This window comes from Leptosomus discolor, chromosome 4, assembly GCF_034619465.1.
Source record: "Leptosomus discolor isolate bLepDis1 chromosome 4, bLepDis1.hap2, whole genome shotgun sequence".
NCBI classification, from domain to species: domain Eukaryota; kingdom Metazoa; phylum Chordata; class Aves; order Leptosomiformes; family Leptosomidae; genus Leptosomus; species Leptosomus discolor.
The window spans coordinates 52,688,460-52,705,405 of record NC_141394.1 but is presented as its reverse complement, the minus strand read 5'-3'; the positions used below and the strand labels follow the sequence as shown (position 1 = coordinate 52,705,405).

Here is a 16,946-nt window from a genome sequence, read left to right as displayed (position 1 = left end):
AATAAGGACACAAACAATTCAGATTAACAAATATCTTTTTTCCTCCAGACCTTTTGAGCAGGTTGTACTCTGCTGTTTGACCCTCCCAGCCAAGAAGAGCTGGAAACACTGCCCCATAGCGATTGCTGGGGTCCACGCTAAGGGTCCAATGGGTCCACGGACTGGGGAAGATGGGGCCAGGGCCAAACATGCCTGATCCTGCAGCCTCACCAAAAACCTGGAGATGTGGCCAGTGTTCTCATCCCACAGGGATAGAAGGGGAAGAGGAAGGAGCTGAAGCAGTGGGGAGAGAGGGGCAGAAGAGGCAGCTCTCTGCAGGCTGCCTGAGCACTGGGAAGCTGGCGGGACAAGGCTTTCCAATTTTTATTGTCGTTACTGCAGGCTCATTCCATCGCAACGAGTCTGCAACAGGTCTTGCCTGCACTCGCAACTGCTCATACTGTACTGTCAGAAATCCCCCGGCTTTCCCACCCTTCCTCCAGTACAGCACAGGGTGGGATACAGCCCCTGGCTGCTGGCAGCCCCATTTTGCTGCCCCAGCTACGTCCTGTTCAGGAACAATGTGTCTGGGAACCGCAGCTTTCAACTTCTCTGTGGCAAATGCAAGCCACTATAATATGATTTAAAGCGAGGAGAAAGCTGTTCAGACCTACAACTCATTTTGGAGCGTGCCTAAGCCATTGTCTCAGGCTTGCAGAAAGCTCCCTACCAGGCTGCATAAGGCAAAAACGGACATGTGCAAATTGCTTGCAGAAGCAAGTTTATATTCTGAACCCGAGTCGATCTATAAAGCAATGGCTAAGAAACCATTGTCACATTGCTCCAGTTATCGATGAGGGAAAGGCATGTACTTTCCCTAATCATTGCTTCATGATACCAACTGTTAAGCTAAACATGTACACACCATTGGTACAAACATTTTGATTTTTTCTATCTACTGGTTATAGTAGTGGCAATTATGCCTATATTGTGTATTCAAGGTGAAGTTTTAGTCATCATTTTTACCTTTGAGCATTTTAACTGCCACTGTTTTGCAGGTAGCAGTTTTGTCGATCCCAAACGCATCTGCTTCTATGACCTGGCCAAAAGCTCCACGCCCAAGAGGTTTTCCTTGAAGTGAGAAGATGAACATACTCTGATTTATTTGCCCGGCACAGGGGGAAAAAGATGCAGAATAAATGGCAACTCTAAATTGAGTTTATGTATCAGAAATTAACAGAGGCTTGATAAAGGGGAAAGGATGCATCATACCCTACAGGACCACAGAGCCCAGCTGGGGGTCCTGCATCAAGGCAGCCCCAAGAACCTGAAACACCACCCCAGCACAGGGCTGGCTGCAGTATCACTAAATGGCTCATGCAATGAAGACACACCTAGCTTTAGCCGGTCTCTGGGAAACTCCCACTTGCTGGCATCATACGGGAGCCGTTCACAGTGCTCGTCTATAGGGACTTCATCAGGCTCCATGATGATTGACAAGTATCCAGTCTTCATGTCCCCTCCGTTGGCCTGGAAAATGGTATTAGTTGTAGTTGCACGGATTTTTTGCTGGCAATATGCAGGCAGAGTGCCATTTTCTCACTTTGTAGTGTTTCACAAGTTCTCAGAAATGCCAGGCTACCATTTCGCTACACCACATCATCGTGAGTGTGATCATTGTTAATTACTTGCACTTTTTTTTTTTTTAATAAACAAAACCAGCTGAAACGTTTTTTTCTCTTGCGAGGGCCTGTTCAATTATAAACAAATTTTTGTGCCCCCGGTTCCAGGCAAGAATGTTACAGCATGGAGAGAAAAAATGTGTCTGTTGATTTAAGAACAATAGAAAGAAACAACACAAAAGGCCTCAAGTCAGCTCTCATTTGTCATGCAAGAGCAGGGCTGATAGGACAGTACAAGAATTTTTTCATTACCCGCTTAACGGTCCGCAGGATGATTACAAGAAGCAACCAGAAGAACATGGCAATCACTGCAGTGCCAACGAGGATAATGAGCTCCAGATTTGTTTTCTCTTCGGCGCCTGGGAAGAAATAAGTGAATATCTGAGTGATAGTTGGAAGCATATTGGTTTTGTTCATTCATTAAAGAAGAGAATGGAGGTCCTTGTTCTGAAGGTTCATTTTAAAAGTGCAACATGGAGCAAGGAAATGAAGCAAAACAAAACAAAAAGCTTGGGTTTTTATGTTGGAATATTATGCTTAGTTTTGTGCTATTTTACACATATCTTAGTATCAACTTTGTTTCAAGGACAGTATCTGGACCTTTGGCAAATATAAAAAAGTAAAATCTCACATTTTAAAAAGAAATCATTGGTTTAGAATACTCAAAATTAATCACTCTTTCTCCAGAAACGAAAAAAAACCCACCACATAGTAAAATAAAGTGCTGTGAGAATGACCCAGAGAACAATCTCTCTCTTGTCTCTTTACATGCTTCAGTTGTGCCATGAAAGAACATGGTTCTACAAGAATACATGAAAATAAGGTCTTATTTACAGCATCCCTTTTCCAGTACAATAGTCTCCAGCAGATACCACTTAAACATCTATTAATGCGCAGGAGCAGCTCTCTTCTTCAGCTCCCATTTGCCACATCATGCTCCTGTATTTCATCCTTTACACCATACAGATTTCCTACACAGTAGCACACTCCATTACATGACCCCAGTGAGCTGCACTATACATTTCTTAAGAGTGAAACAGTACGTCCTACACAGATTGCCAACTTTTACAGACATGCCCCAGCCATATTTACCACATCAGCTGAAATCTACATTGATGTCAGCTGCAAATAATTTCCACACCATGTAAACATATTGTCCAACATCTTAAGATCCTAATGGGACCTATAAGAATAACAGGATACTGCTTTAATTACCTTAACGGAACAGATCAGACAATCACCCTGACTTACAGACAGAGGTTTGTCAGGGATTCAGTGACTAAATTTTGCAAATGAACAAAAATCAAGGACAAGGAGCTTTTAGTTTGAGGCTTCTCATTGCAGCTCTTGGTGGAAAGTCCATCATAGTTTCAGCTACTCAGACTGCAGCCTAACCTCTTGTCAAGGTTTATTGTTTAGCGTTGCGAATTGCATTTCAGTGTACCACAAGGGGACTGGAATAAGAGATAGATGGGTCTCACAAATGCTACTTTCAGAACTTGGTGGACTAAGGTTGGAGTCCCCTAACCCAAAACAACTACCTGTTCCTATCACCGAAGTGGGACAGCAATCCCAACAGACTGCACAAAGTCTTCACTAAGTTTTTCTTAGATGCTGTGACCGCAATGACACAGTTTAAAAAGTTTCAACCATTAAAAAACATAGTATGACAATTATTATGTAAGTATTACATTACCAAGACAACAGAGATGCCCCAGGATATCTGCAGGTTTACGTAGGCTCTGTTGTATGTGTTTGCATATAATATATACTGGCACAGTTTTCTTTGCAACCACAAGCAAGATAGATTCAGCTTTTATTGAAAAGCACTAAACAACAATGTGGAAAAAAAGGGTCAGCCTCAACAGCTGGGATTACGATGGCTATGACAGCACCCAATCAGCACCCAATTTGAGCTTGACAGGAACGGTCAGGACTTTTAGCAAATCTCATGATCTATTTTCAGATCTCCGATCAGGATAGCCAGTACATTTTCCTTTTAGTGATTACAAAGATTTCATGCACAATCAAGAAAGAAGTTAACACTAACCTTCCACTGAAAAAAAAGCCACTGCTTTTCTGCATCCAAGGACGTTGCAAGCAAGGCAGGTGTATAGCCCTCCATCTTCTTTTCTCACTCGACGTATGGTTAGTGTTTTGTTTCCATCTTTCAAAACAATACCTGGAAAAAATCCTGATTCTTAGTTTTGCTATTTTTATGCCACTTTGTGTTAAAAGTTCAAAACGAAACTTTTCATGGTGAAAATCAGCAGTGAGTCTCGTGAAAGAAAGCCCTTAAGTGACAGAAAATTCATAGCAGGAGCAACCTCACCTGAATCTTCAACAAGGGTTTCGTTATTTTTAAACCACATGATGGTTGGAGGAGGAATGCCATTCGCCGTGCATGACACTTCTATTGTTTCACCAATGTTTGTTGTTTGATTTTCCAGATTTCCTACAAGTGTGGGTGCCATGGGCTCTGTTGGTTCGAAAATGTGGCAAAATTACTGACCATTAAAGAAAACATCCATTTTTACAGTAATAGCACTAGATGGCCCAATAACAAACTCTCAAATGCTTTTATAACACCAACAGCCACAGCGCTCACATTAAGAACCTAGTTAAACTTCCACATGACATATAAAAAATTATAATAGCCAAGAAAAATTTAACAGTATTGATGTAACCTGCTTTAGATGGTTTAATTTGTAACTGCTCAGGTTGCTGAGGGAACAAGGGATAGGTGAGAAACTGCGTTCCTCACATTTCTATTTGCAAGGTCATTACAAGAAGTCTGATTCTACTGATCCATTGAACGTCCATTTAGGACAGCCCGTGAACTTGCATAGGTATTTTCCTGAATCCGCCTAATCAGCCTAGATATCTAGGTCCCAAAGCAAAATCATCACTATTGATTATCACCTTGCATCGCTTGTGCCTGAATGCCAGCATCGCTGCACGACAGTTTTAAATTATAGACACTACTTCAGCCTCAAGAGTCAGTGACACAAAGCAGTATTATTAATGCACACATGCATATACAGCTAGAGGGACAAACACGTTTTGAAAAGTAAAATTGAGAAGTTATTGAGCTAAACACGTGCCATTATTTGTGCAAAAGCCAAACTCATCTGCTTTCACAGCACAGTGGCTTGGTCAGTGTTTCCTCACTGGTACTGATTAAATAGTAAGTCCCTGCAGCCTGGACAAGCCCCAGACCTGCATGTTACAACAAATGGTCTATCTAACAAAATCTATTTAACAAACTGAGTGCACCATTAACCCAACACATGCAAGGCCTGAAGATACCAAAACCTGACACTATTGCAGTTATTTTCACACACAGCCATCCATTTTGGTTCACAGTAAGAGATCTGTACCTTGGACGGTGAGGTGCTTCACCAGGCAGTGCTGTGTTTTAGCCTTTTTGTCCTGAGCAATGCAAACATAGTCCCCTCCATCCTGGAGGGAGATGTTACGGAGGATGAGCTCTAAGGTGACGTTTTCACCATTGGTATTTGAAATCGTCGCATTCAGCTTCTGGAGAGCATTGAGGTTCTTGCAGACAGGCATGGGCAGCCCTCCAAAGGGAGTCTGCGAAGTGTGAGCACTGAGTTTGTACCACGATAGCTTCTCAAAGGTGAATTTGTCTGCCGTGCATTGCAAAGACATGTTATCCTTCTCTGTGAGTTGATTTTGAGGCTGGAGATTAATTTCAAGACCCCCTGCAAGTTAAAAAAATAAAATAAATTCCTATTAGGTTGCACATTTTGTTGCCAACATTAACTCAAAAAAGCCATTTTACAAATATAACCTTATCCTCTTCTTATCCAGTTGTAAATAAGGAAAAAAAAAAACACATCAAAAAAAAATCAATCAATCAATCATCTAAAGAGTACAATCTCATCAAAAGCAATACATTTAAAATGGGTCAAAGGAAGGCGTGTGAAATTAATATAGTTCCTCTTCCTGTAGAAACTTACAGCAACCTAAGATGATTCTTAGCATTTTCTTATAGTTCATTTTTAGATTTGGAAGAAAATAATATTTCAGCATGTGAATAGGGAGACTGGTTTTCAAGAAGACAGAAGCTCTCTGCTACTAGTTTAAAAAATGTTAGTCTTAGCTTTTACAGTACATCTTTACTCATTTTTTGACACTACCATAATCTCTCTGTAGCTCTTTTAAGTGACTGCAAAAGCCCAATAGTAATCACTCTTGGGACAAAAGTGCCCATTTTGCATCAGTTTTACAGGACCACCACTCCACCGATGCCAGCAGAACTAATCACTTGGCTGAAGTTAGGTGGTGACTTCAAAGGCTGCCTTAGGAAAACCTTAGGTAAACCTCAAATCCTAAAGGATTAAAGGATTTTATAAAGGACAGGAATCAGACAAGGGTGTTGAAGCATCTATCACTAGCGAAACAGATGAAATAATATTAATTTAACATGTCTGTCCTCAACGGGGTATACTTACTGGTCACATGAAAGGAGATAACTCTCTCACTTGACCCAGCTCTGTTTGTAGCCATACATCTATACAAAGCAGATACATTCGCTGCTTGAATCACAAGGGTGCTCACAGTCTACAAAAGAACAATCAAGCAAGTTCATACCACATCAGTGCTAAAGGGCATACGTGAGCCTGACCACCCCAACAGCTCAGCAAAGTGCTCTGTAGCTACCTGCATAACCAAAAATCCCTCCAAAGCACAAGTCTGTGGCATGACAGGAGCACAGTCCCCTCCTGACATTTACATTTTTGTCCTTAGGTGTGTAACAATCAGGCAAAAGAAAACAAGAAAAAGCAGCCAGAAGGTATGTGTTAATGAATGCTGCACCTACAACTTTTTCTGCTCCTCAGTCTCTCCAGCTTTTTCCTGTTACAGTTAATCGGCAAGGTTAACTCGCTTAACTTCAGACCACTAAAAGGTAAGCACTGAAATCTAAGTAAGTTGTGTTCCTCAGTGGAGACTCACTTTGGGTCAGTGACTAAAGGACTTGGAAGGGTGTATCTCTGCCTATTTGCTTCAGTAGGAACTTGCACAACTAGCTGAGAGTAGATTCCCCAAGTTTAACAATAGGTGAAGAGAGTCTCATCACTAGTGATACATTCCCAGATACGTGGACTGCTGAACAGGGCTAATTGTCCCCAATCAACAGAAAAGAAAATTTGCTCACCTTTGTTTTCCCAGCAATAGTAACGACTCGGTGCTTAATTTCAACCTGATTCCCACCCTTTCTCTCCGAGATCACTTTCCATTTCCTGCATGCGTATGGATTGGCTCCTGAGCGAACTTTCCTGAGATATGAGTAGAGACATATGCATTAGATAAGATGAATATTTGACCTTCAAGACAGCAGTTTTGTGTTCTTTTTATAATATTCAGATATTTAACTATAAATTGGATGCACCACCGGCCACAGCCTGCATCTGGGAGGGAAGAGTATGTTTCTGGAAACATTTCTACTAAATTGCACCCTATAACCTTCCAAGACCTTTGTGCTTGCTAAAGTAAGGAACCCCCAAGCCTAAAGGTGAATTTCAGAATTAATCTGCCTGTGTCAGCTCAATCGGGATGCTTGGAGGGATGCAGTTATTCTGGGAACAAACCTCCATTCATAAATGGATGATTCAAGTTAATTTAGTTCAAAGGAAGACAGAGAGACATAGAAATCACTGAACTCCCTACAAGAATTTATTGAGGACAGTAGCCATTGTGTAGGAAGCAACCAGGCACCAAAGGAAGAAACTAGTGGAAATCGTTTTAAAAACAACAACAGGAAAGAAGAATGCTTTTTTTTTTCCCTGGCTTTTTTTTTTTTTTAAAGGAAATCTGGGCTTATGGCAGACCCAGATAAGGGAAGCTGCGTGAATCTCAGTCAGGCACTCTCTCTATCATTCCCCAACATCAATCAGTGCACTTCCTCCTAGATACACTTTCACATAGATAAAGAGCACCATCACACTCAGCACTTGAGCGTAAGAAAAAAACCACCACAAGGATCCGTAATTAGCATAAACAGCAAACTTCCTCTGTTTGGGATTGAGTTTTGGGCCTGCAGCCCATGGGGAGATCCGAGGGGAGGGCATGCAGATATCTGCATTTGAAACCCCGCGCAAGCCAAGATGCCCTTCAAGAAAGCACGACAGCAACACACAGGCACTGCCAGCTCCTCACTGCAGGTGGTCCTTGCATCTGCTGACAGCGATGACATTGGCAGAGCCTGCCTGCAACAGTCTGCCTATTAAGTACCACAACCTTTTCTTCATTGGCCATTGGGTTTGCACTTGGTAACAAGCCTGGACAAGTCATACACCCAAAAAAACCCGAACCCAAATATCCCACAAGAGCTACATAAGCTGCAGAAGATGGCAAGGGCTTAGCACTCACTGGGGGCTGAAAGTGCACTCCTCCTCCAGCTGCCAGTGCCAGAGGATGGCGGCGGGTGGTGGGACGGCATAGACGGTGCAGGTGAGCGCCTGCGTCGAGCCATATTTGTACGAGTCAACGGGGGCCAGCAGCGCATTCTCGCCGATCTGGGGGGGGACTGGAGGAGAGAGCAGCAGGTTACACCTCCTGCTAAGGGCTTCCCAATGGCACCATGTCCCCATTAGACCCAGGGTGACTAATTCACACCGTGACCCATATCCCAGTGCAACGCAGAGCGCCTCCAAGTGCATGTCAGGAAGAGGTGAACCTGCCCAAAACCTTGAGGATCAGGCCCTCAAGATGCAATGCTTAGGACTTCCTGTAAAATCTCTCTTTGTTGCCCCCTGTTTTAAAATGCAGCCCTCAGACTCCCACCACCATGCCCAAATGCATATTATTCCCCAGCCTGACCCCACTGCAGGCAGCTTTGCTGCCCTTTGCAAGACCTGCTGTCTTCAAAGCGCAGGGGCTAGGCTGTTTCCTGGGAGCAGGGAGGAGAAGGAGGTGGAGGAGGAGGAGGGTTGCACAGGGCAGGGCAGAAGAGGAGGGACAGCCTGCATGGGTCAGGAAGGATGGGCGAGGCAGGACAGGGCCAGGATGGAGCAGAGTGGGGGAGGACTCCAGCAGCACGGTCAGCAAGGAGGGCAGGAAAAAAGCAGGATGCAAAGGCAAAGAAATAATATACAGAAAACAAAAAAACCCAACTACACACAAAGTATCATCATAACAACAACACCAGGAGCCTGAAGCCTCTTGAGCAGTACATCCTGAAGCCAGGAGAGACAGGCTACCTCTGCCCTCCCAGGGTTGAGGTTCAAGTGCTCTCCTCCCAGCCACCACCCCCACTTAAATCTTCATAGCTCTGGGATGAATTTAATCCTAAGAATGGTAATACATCACATCCGCACGTGAAAGAAAGGTACCCCTTTGGTATGCCACTTACCATTCACAAGCAGCGTAAAAGTATGTCTCTTCTGCATCTTGTTAGTAGGGTTTGTAAGGACAACAGTGTAATTCCCAGCATCCTTTTCAGTCGCTTCAGTGATCACTAATGTGTAGCCAAGTCTAACTGTATGATTTGCATTGATGGCTTTTCCATTTTTATACCTGAAGAAAACATAGAGCACTTTGAATACTTTAGAGATTTCCCTTGACTAAGAATAGCTCAGTTTTTCAAACATGTTATGTCCCAATTCTTACCATTTCACCTCTGGTGGAGGATATCCTTTAAACTTCACTGGAATTTTGACTGTATCACCTAGCCTTGTCTCAACCACATTCTCCATTCTTTCCAGATGAATATAAGGACTTTCTGCAAAAAATAAAATTAAAATAAATGGTCTTTCTACATGGACAAAAGTGTAAGTGCTCTCCATTTGGGTTAGCACTTAACAGCAGATGACAAATAGGGGCCAGTGACAGGAAGCCTCTGGTAAAGCACAGTTGGCTCCAAACAGGGCTCTGGAGAGACGAACCCATCATGAAAACCCAGTCCATTCCCTTGCACAGAGGAACAGACCAGTTCCCCTACCAAGGAGCTCTGGAAAGCAGAGACAAGACTCAGCTCTCAGGACAGTGTGCCAACTGTCAGATCATAAAACTGGCTCAGTCTGCTCATTTGAGGAAGTATGTATTTGAACCACTGCAGTCACAGAGTACTTTGAAATTACTGACATCACTTGTTATAAGTTACAAACTTGCATGCAGACTAAGACAGCGACTAGCCTTTTGACTAAGACTTAGGACAGTATGGACCTAATATCTAGTGCACTCAGTATAGCACATGATCTTGTTTTGGCTCCTGAAGAGAAACAGAAAGAACCCAGGAGAAAATTTAGTCTATCTTAAATTACTGTGCCACATAATTAATCTGAGTGTTAAAAAAAAAAAAAGCGCCATTAATATTGTGGCCCCTGAAATCAGACCTCAGGAAAACCAGCCTCCTTCAAAATATAAACCCCTTTGTCTGACTCAGTGATTAAAAATGGACCATTCTCATGACGGCAATTCTTTTCTAGAACTAAGCCAGTGGAGCCGCTGGGGCTGTGCCCAAGAGGGGCTTGAGAAAAAGCTGTAGGATGTGGCCTTGTACTTATCTATGCATTTAGCCAAAGTTGTTTCCTTTGCATCATTTCCGTGCAACCAAAACTCCATTTGATTAATCTATTCACCATGTAAAAGCTGAAAGTTTTCTTCTCCTAGCTTCATTCATGCTGACCCAGACTCTTGTCCCACAGAGCCACCAGAATCTCACCTAAGTTCACCTGCAGTGAGAACATGCAACCCTTATACAAAGTCATCTACACAAATTCAGCTTTACAGGACCTCAAGGAGGTCAACACAGAAGAGGACCAGAGGCTTAGCTCAGTTTATTTTACTGCCCATTTTCCTATGGGATTCTACAGCTTTCAGTAACATACAGCGTCCTTCAAAATTTTACCATTAGCTAAGCTTGTGATATAAAAATAATCTTATAGTGGGTGCAAGAGAAATACTGTAGCTGCAGTTTGGTTCATTTCTGTCATTTGATTCATCACCAAGATGTGTTGTGCATTCCAGTAATCAATCCCAAATCTGAAGCAACCAACAAAACTGAAGCGGAAGATGCCATACCATGGATAATGAAGTAACTGCTGTTTTTCATGTTCATACGACCACTGGATGCTGCACACGTATATCGACCTTTGTCACTTAAGGACACACTGTCGATGGTAAGAGTGCTTACAAACTTCTTTACTTCTCCTGTGGTGGTTTTTAAATCCCTTATGGTGGCACGTTTTTCCTGTAGCAGATAAAAGACAGAGGTGTTTGGGAATGTAATTGTTATTCCTCCTGTCACCCTTTGCACACCTGTATATACTAGCAATTGCTTTGTGTATTATGATCTGCTTTGTCAAAATTGTAAAGGGGGGAGTGACGTTATACCTAAATACAATCTCATTGTGATGCTGGCACCTTTAAGTTCTTACAGATTTACCTTGATGGAAGGGTAGTCCCATTTAAAGTCAATTCCTACATTCAGCTCCGTCCTTACGGTGCAATTGAGAACAAGTTTTTCTCCCACGGCCAGCTCTACTTGGTGGTGCGGATTCATCGTCAGGTCATAAATTCTGTAACCTAGTGGAAGAAAAAAGGCACACACAAAACATGGTGGTAAGAAAAGGTTTCTTTACAGCACTTGGCACCAAATCTCCCAGGTGAATTCACCAAAATACCCATCGAAACAGCTACAAAGAGGCCTCTCTATGTCCCAGTACAGCAGGAGGACAGGCGTACAAGGGAGCGTGGAGGGAAGGGATGTGCCTGCCCTGAGTGTTTCCCATCTGAGAGCTGCATTTGACAGTGGCGCAGCAGAATGTATGCCCTTGATCAGAGCCTCCTCAGCAGTGGCAACAGGCAGGAGACAGCAACCCACACAGTTCCTCTGCCTTAGACAATTTCTTCTCACCCTTGTGAGAACCTGAAGCTAAAGGACATATATGTCCCTCCCCAGCAGTAAGCAGGAACTTTATTAAGAATAACAGTCTGGCATTGGCAAAATTATCCGACCTTTACTTCATGCAATAAAATATTTAAGATATTCCAAACCAGAATATTCTGAAAGCAGAAATTCTGTAGAAATTGTAGGACTGTAGGACTCATGAATTTGGAGGAGAAGCAAGAGCCCGTTTGATGGAGTAAAGGGTGGAGGGCTGGTATGCCTTCCTGCCAAGCAAGGCGAGACTGCCTTGGTGCTGTCTGCCACTTGAAGTGGTTACTGTGTCCTCAGCCAAAAGAGGAATAGCTGCAGCTTCAGCTCAGGCTTGAGCATCCACAGAATCGTCATGTTATTTCTGGGTCTTGATGAGCAACAGATAAAATATACCAGGAGAGCATAAACCCCTGTGAGACTCAGGACATAGGTCTGAAGGAGACAAGGCAACCTAGCCCCTAGTGTGACCTTCAGATTCCCCATTCCCTTGGTACTGCCTCAGAGCAATTCCTTTCCATCTGCTGCTGATGGATGCCTGCCCCTACTTCCCTTCAACTATAACTTGGATCCTGGATAAGTGAATAAAGTACAGAACAGACTGATTTCAGGAAAAAGGCTTGCATTGTCAGGGAAAAAAAGTAAAAATTCCTGGCATCTATGTGAAACACTAAAATAGAAGCACTTATCCCAAGGATCAACTAGAAAGAACACAATACATTGCATTTAAAAGAAAAGTAATATGTATTACAACATCCATTTTGCATTAGCTGCATTGTCAGTATTGAATAACCTAGAGTCCAACCAAATGTAATTGGTTCAGTATGTTGTAGCCAGCAAAATAACATTGGCTATAGAGAAAAAAAAACACTTTGGCTTACCTACAACTGCGACTATGTATATCACAGACTGGTAGCTTTCATCATCTATTTTAGCTTCACAGAAGACCATGCCCGCATAGTTGATTAAATGACTGGGTATCGTGAAGCCTTTTTTATTATTCCATGAAATTGATTTACCATCAGGAACAAATATCTTTTCTGGATATTTCTGTTTGAAATATTGACAAAATATACAGTCAGGTTTCAAAAATCAACCCCCCCTAAATTTCCATGTCATACATATTCCATAACTGCAGAGTCCCAGTTTTAACATCTTAGCTCAGGCAATCTCCCTTTCATGGGCAATCACTCTGCACTCCGAGAGTGCAGGATCATGGATGAGTACAGTTACAGCACTCACCTTGTAATTGCAGGCTGTAAAATTCCCAAGGATGGAAAGAAGTTTTTAAGAAATGTATTTATACTTCAAGCAATGCATTTATGTTACAGTGATTTCTGCTAACTCTTAAAATAATAACGGGCTTTTTCCTTACCGCATGTAGAGATACATTGAGATTTGATACAGTTCCAAGGCAAGGCACTACCACGGTTTTATTCTTAGTGATGTATACAATGCCAAGCTGATCACTAACTGAAGTCACAAATGGAGATCTGTAATCTAGAAGAAAATTCAATTGGTAAATGGATATTATTTGTCACGTGATTATGGAGGAAACGTTTCCAATTTTGTTCTTTTCCTGTCTATTCTCAAATCAGTTTTATTCTTTTGTACATGGTAAAACGCTTAAACGGTGAGACTAAATAGAGGGTACATATTTTGACAGAACCCCCCCCCCACACACACACTTTACAATATCATTATTCTCAAAACAGTTAGCAGCAGCAGGACGCATTTTTGAGAATAGCTTCCTGCCACCACAGTCTTTGTGCCGACAAAAATCTGATTTAACCTAGTGTGACTTTCCTTGCATAAGTATTACAGGAAATACAACTTAAAAGTAGTGACATGCTACACTGGCTCCCCCAATGGCAGCATCCTCTTCAAAGTCAGACCAAAAAAAAAGTTAAGTTCATGATCTTACAAAACAAGCTAACTCATGTACATAATAACATCTCATTTTTCAAAATGGTAACTGTAAGTTAACAATAAAAAGGAATCAGGGTGCATAACGAGTATGAAGCAATCAGAGCAAAAAGGCAGACATCCCAATGAATGCGCTTACTTAATCTTGAGTGTATAACTGGAGGCTTCACAGTGTCTGTGATGCTCAGCTGCATTGCTACCAACACAACTGACAGCCTGAGTTTGGAAACTCATCTCTTACAGCCTAAATAGATATTACCATCACAGTCAGCAAATGTATGGAAGTTTATGTTTTGGAGCTATTGGGGGTTTTTTGAATGGTATCAGCTAGTACAAATTGTAAAAGGGATCGGATCTGTCGTTTTTAATAAATATACAATCTCTGTAATCCTCCATTGTACGTACCTTGAACGTAGACATAAATGGTTGTAGCTGCCTGGTTGTCCCTGTAAAGGCACCTGTAGTCCCCTGTGTCATTGCCGATGACTTTGCGGAGAATAAGTGTCTTGCAGTAGGGGCCATCGCTGCAGTCTGTCACAGAGATACGCTTCTCAACACTGCTCTGGTTGCTTGGCCAGGACCACTCCAGTGGTCTCTGACCACTGGGAAAGCAAACGTTAGAGGACCGTGAGCATGGGGTGAGTACCAGTACTGATGCTGGGGTGGCAAACCTCAGCCCTGATAGTCTCCACGATATGGAGAGGAACCAGCTTCATCCCATCACATGGAGCATCAAGCCACATAAGATAAATCCACATAAATTGACCTATTGTTAATACCTATAAGGAAGCTACTTGAGATTTACGTTCTGCTAAATCTAAGTGACACAGCACCCAAAAGGGAGCGTCAAGAGAATGGCTCACCAGCAGGCTCCACGAGGACCCGGCTGACACTTCCTCCTCCTGGCGACCCTGCGCTCCCCAGCTCTCCCTTGCTGCAACCCTCTAAGATAATTTTTAAAGTCTCTCAGAGAAAAGTGAGGTGGGGGGACAAAGGGAATGGGGAGAAACAGGAGCAATAACGGAGAGAGACCGAATCACTTGTGACTTTGTACAAAAACTCACTATATAAATTACCCCCATAAAAATTGTGCCGGACAGATTTGCCCTTACCTGCAAGTAATATTTAGAGTGGCATTTGCAGTTATTGTGAGGACATCTTTTTGGATGCTGAGGGTTGGCTGATCCAGAGAAATAAATAAACCTGTGAAAACACGTATAAAAACCCTCAAATCAACCAATAAACAAAGTAAATGCTACTCGATCAGAAAAGCATTATATACAGGAATACGCAGCATGTTTTAAGCGGACAAGTTCACATCACCTACTTAGCAGTGAAGGGTAAATAATGACTTTTCACACATCCCAGAAAGTTCAAAAATTCTGTCATAACAGGAAGCAAAGGCAGATGGTCAGGAGCTAGCTGCAGAGCACTACAATTCAGCCCGCCAGGGTGGAGTTCCTGTTTTCTTGCGTTGCCAACTTCAAGGTCTAACAAGAGGATGTGGGACATTGAAATGAAGTGAACCTTCATCTGATGATCTCACTCCCTGGGGAAAGGGATTACCAACTTTTCTTATAATAAATTGAATATACTTATGTTCTTTGAGACTGCTGATCAATGAATTGTGTCAAGAAACTATTTCACAGCTTGTCACAAATTTGAGATCCCATGAATTTATTTTACCCCATGATTCTCTAAGGTTATCTCTTTCCTCCCAAGCAGTTAGGCAAAAATCTGTTACTGTCAGACTTTATTCACGCAAGGGCTTGCATGGCGCCCACCCTGAGTCACCTACGCTTGCAAGGGCTGGGACCTGGGTGCCAGTGCTTGCTCCGAGGCAGCAGCCCAGCCTGCGCAACATTTGCGAGTACCATGGGGAGAGACTTTCGGTCCTCCCTGGCTGCTCCCATCGCCGTCAGGAATCCCGCCTCACCAGGGCAAGCCAGAAGCCCCAACTGGGACAGCCTGGCCAGTTATGACGGGCAACAATAAAGCGCGGCCAGACCGGGACCTTCCCGATTTCCCTAGTATTTCCCCGTGCTTTAATCACTGGCATCACAAGAAAGTTCTTCGCTGATGACGGGTTTCCCGCATTTGGCTCCAGGGACATTTAGCTCTCGGAAACGACGGCTGATGATGGAGCCAAGCGAGCAGGACACTGCCACGGCAGGCAGCCCTCTCCGCCGGGCCAGCACCGGAGCAGGCATGAGGACGGGAGAGGAGAGGACAGGAGCGAGCAGCAAGCCCGGAGCGCCGGGCGTCCCGTCCACCCCGGGGCTCGCCCTGCCTCACCCGCTCTACCAGCCCCGACAACCTCACGGGAAGACCGCCCCCGCCCCGCTCCCCGCACCTGGCCACCCCCGCGCCCCCTCTCCACGGGGCCCCTGGGGCTGCCGGACGCCGGCGGCTCCCCGACAGGCCGGACCCGGGTCTCCCCGAGGGCTTACCGGGAGCCAGGCACAGCAGGACCGCCAGCAGCCGCGCCGCGCCAAGCTCCATCCCGCGGCCGCCGGGCGCTGCGGGGCGTGAAGCGAACACTCTGCCCGACGGCGCCGTCGGGCCGGCAGCCCAGCCGAGCCGGCAACAGAGCCGAGCCGCGCCGAGCCGAGCCGAGCCGAGCCGAGCCGAGCCGAGCCGAGCCGAGCCGAGCCGAGCCGAGCCGCGCCGCGCCGCGCCGCACCGCACGGCGGGGATGCGGGATCCTGGCGAGCAGCACCGCCCCACTTGTGCCCGTGGGCGGGGCTTGTCGCCGCGGCCCCGCCCCCCGGCCCCGCCCCAGGGCTTCTGGTTCGGGGGCGGGAGGGGGGCCGGCATCTCTCCTGGCTGCTGGGCGGCGGGAGGGCCTGGGCCAGAGCCGCTGTCAGCACCGAAACCCGGCGGCGCCTGGCCCTTCGTCGTCCGCGTTTGGGGTTTCTTAACATCCCCCCCCTGAAATGAGGCCACCGAGCAGCCCTGCGCGGCAGGTGCAGGGAGACGCGGCCATCTTCCTGCCGGCGGCGGGTGCACCCAGCCGGGCCTGAGGTGCCTGGCGGTGTCAGTGCTGGGTTCACAACGCGGGGAGTCCCTGAGTCACGTAGCATGTGCCCGCCAGCCCAACTGGCCAAGTCACGCCTAACGGGGTCCTAACTGGCCACATCACGTCTAACGGGATCCACCAGCCCCGTCCCGCTCTCTGCCAGGTGCTGCCCAGCGGCAGTGACCATTCCCCTCTCACACCAAAGGTTTGGTTTTTTCCAAAAATGAACCTCCCAACTGGAACTATGCCTTTCAGTCAAAATAATTAACCAGTGGCTGTTGAAAGAGAAGTTCGTGAGGCAGTCATTGGGGAAAAATAAACACATGGTTATTAACGCTTTATCCATACACATAACTGTAAAGCCTCTGGGGGAAATAAATACATATGCGTAGACAGATATGTAGATAAATAGGTAGATAATCAGCAGATAGAAACA

The 16,946-nt window shown here is 44.9% G+C and overlaps 1 protein-coding gene across 1 annotated transcript in view; it reads right to left on the bottom strand.

Annotated features, from left to right (window-relative positions):
* The window catches only part of KDR (kinase insert domain receptor), a 30,385-nt gene extending 14,392 nt beyond the window's left edge, over positions 1-15,993 (bottom strand). The window contains exons 1-18 of the mRNA XM_086464920.1: positions 15,942-15,993; positions 14,604-14,694; positions 13,897-14,093; positions 12,941-13,065; positions 12,447-12,615; positions 11,074-11,213; positions 10,710-10,878; positions 9,297-9,408; positions 9,040-9,203; positions 8,058-8,214; positions 6,844-6,964; positions 6,140-6,248; positions 5,042-5,386; positions 3,994-4,140; positions 3,712-3,843; positions 1,914-2,020; positions 1,374-1,509; positions 1,006-1,110 (exon numbers count right to left, since the gene is read on the bottom strand). Of these exons, the coding sequence (XP_086321046.1) occupies positions 1,006-1,110; positions 1,374-1,509; positions 1,914-2,020; positions 3,712-3,843; positions 3,994-4,140; positions 5,042-5,386; positions 6,140-6,248; positions 6,844-6,964; positions 8,058-8,214; positions 9,040-9,203; positions 9,297-9,408; positions 10,710-10,878; positions 11,074-11,213; positions 12,447-12,615; positions 12,941-13,065; positions 13,897-14,093; positions 14,604-14,694; positions 15,942-15,993 (2,578 nt within the window). The remainder of the gene's footprint in view (positions 1-1,005; positions 1,111-1,373; positions 1,510-1,913; positions 2,021-3,711; positions 3,844-3,993; positions 4,141-5,041; positions 5,387-6,139; positions 6,249-6,843; positions 6,965-8,057; positions 8,215-9,039; positions 9,204-9,296; positions 9,409-10,709; positions 10,879-11,073; positions 11,214-12,446; positions 12,616-12,940; positions 13,066-13,896; positions 14,094-14,603; positions 14,695-15,941) is intronic.
* Between the last annotated feature and the right edge of the window lie 953 nt (positions 15,994-16,946).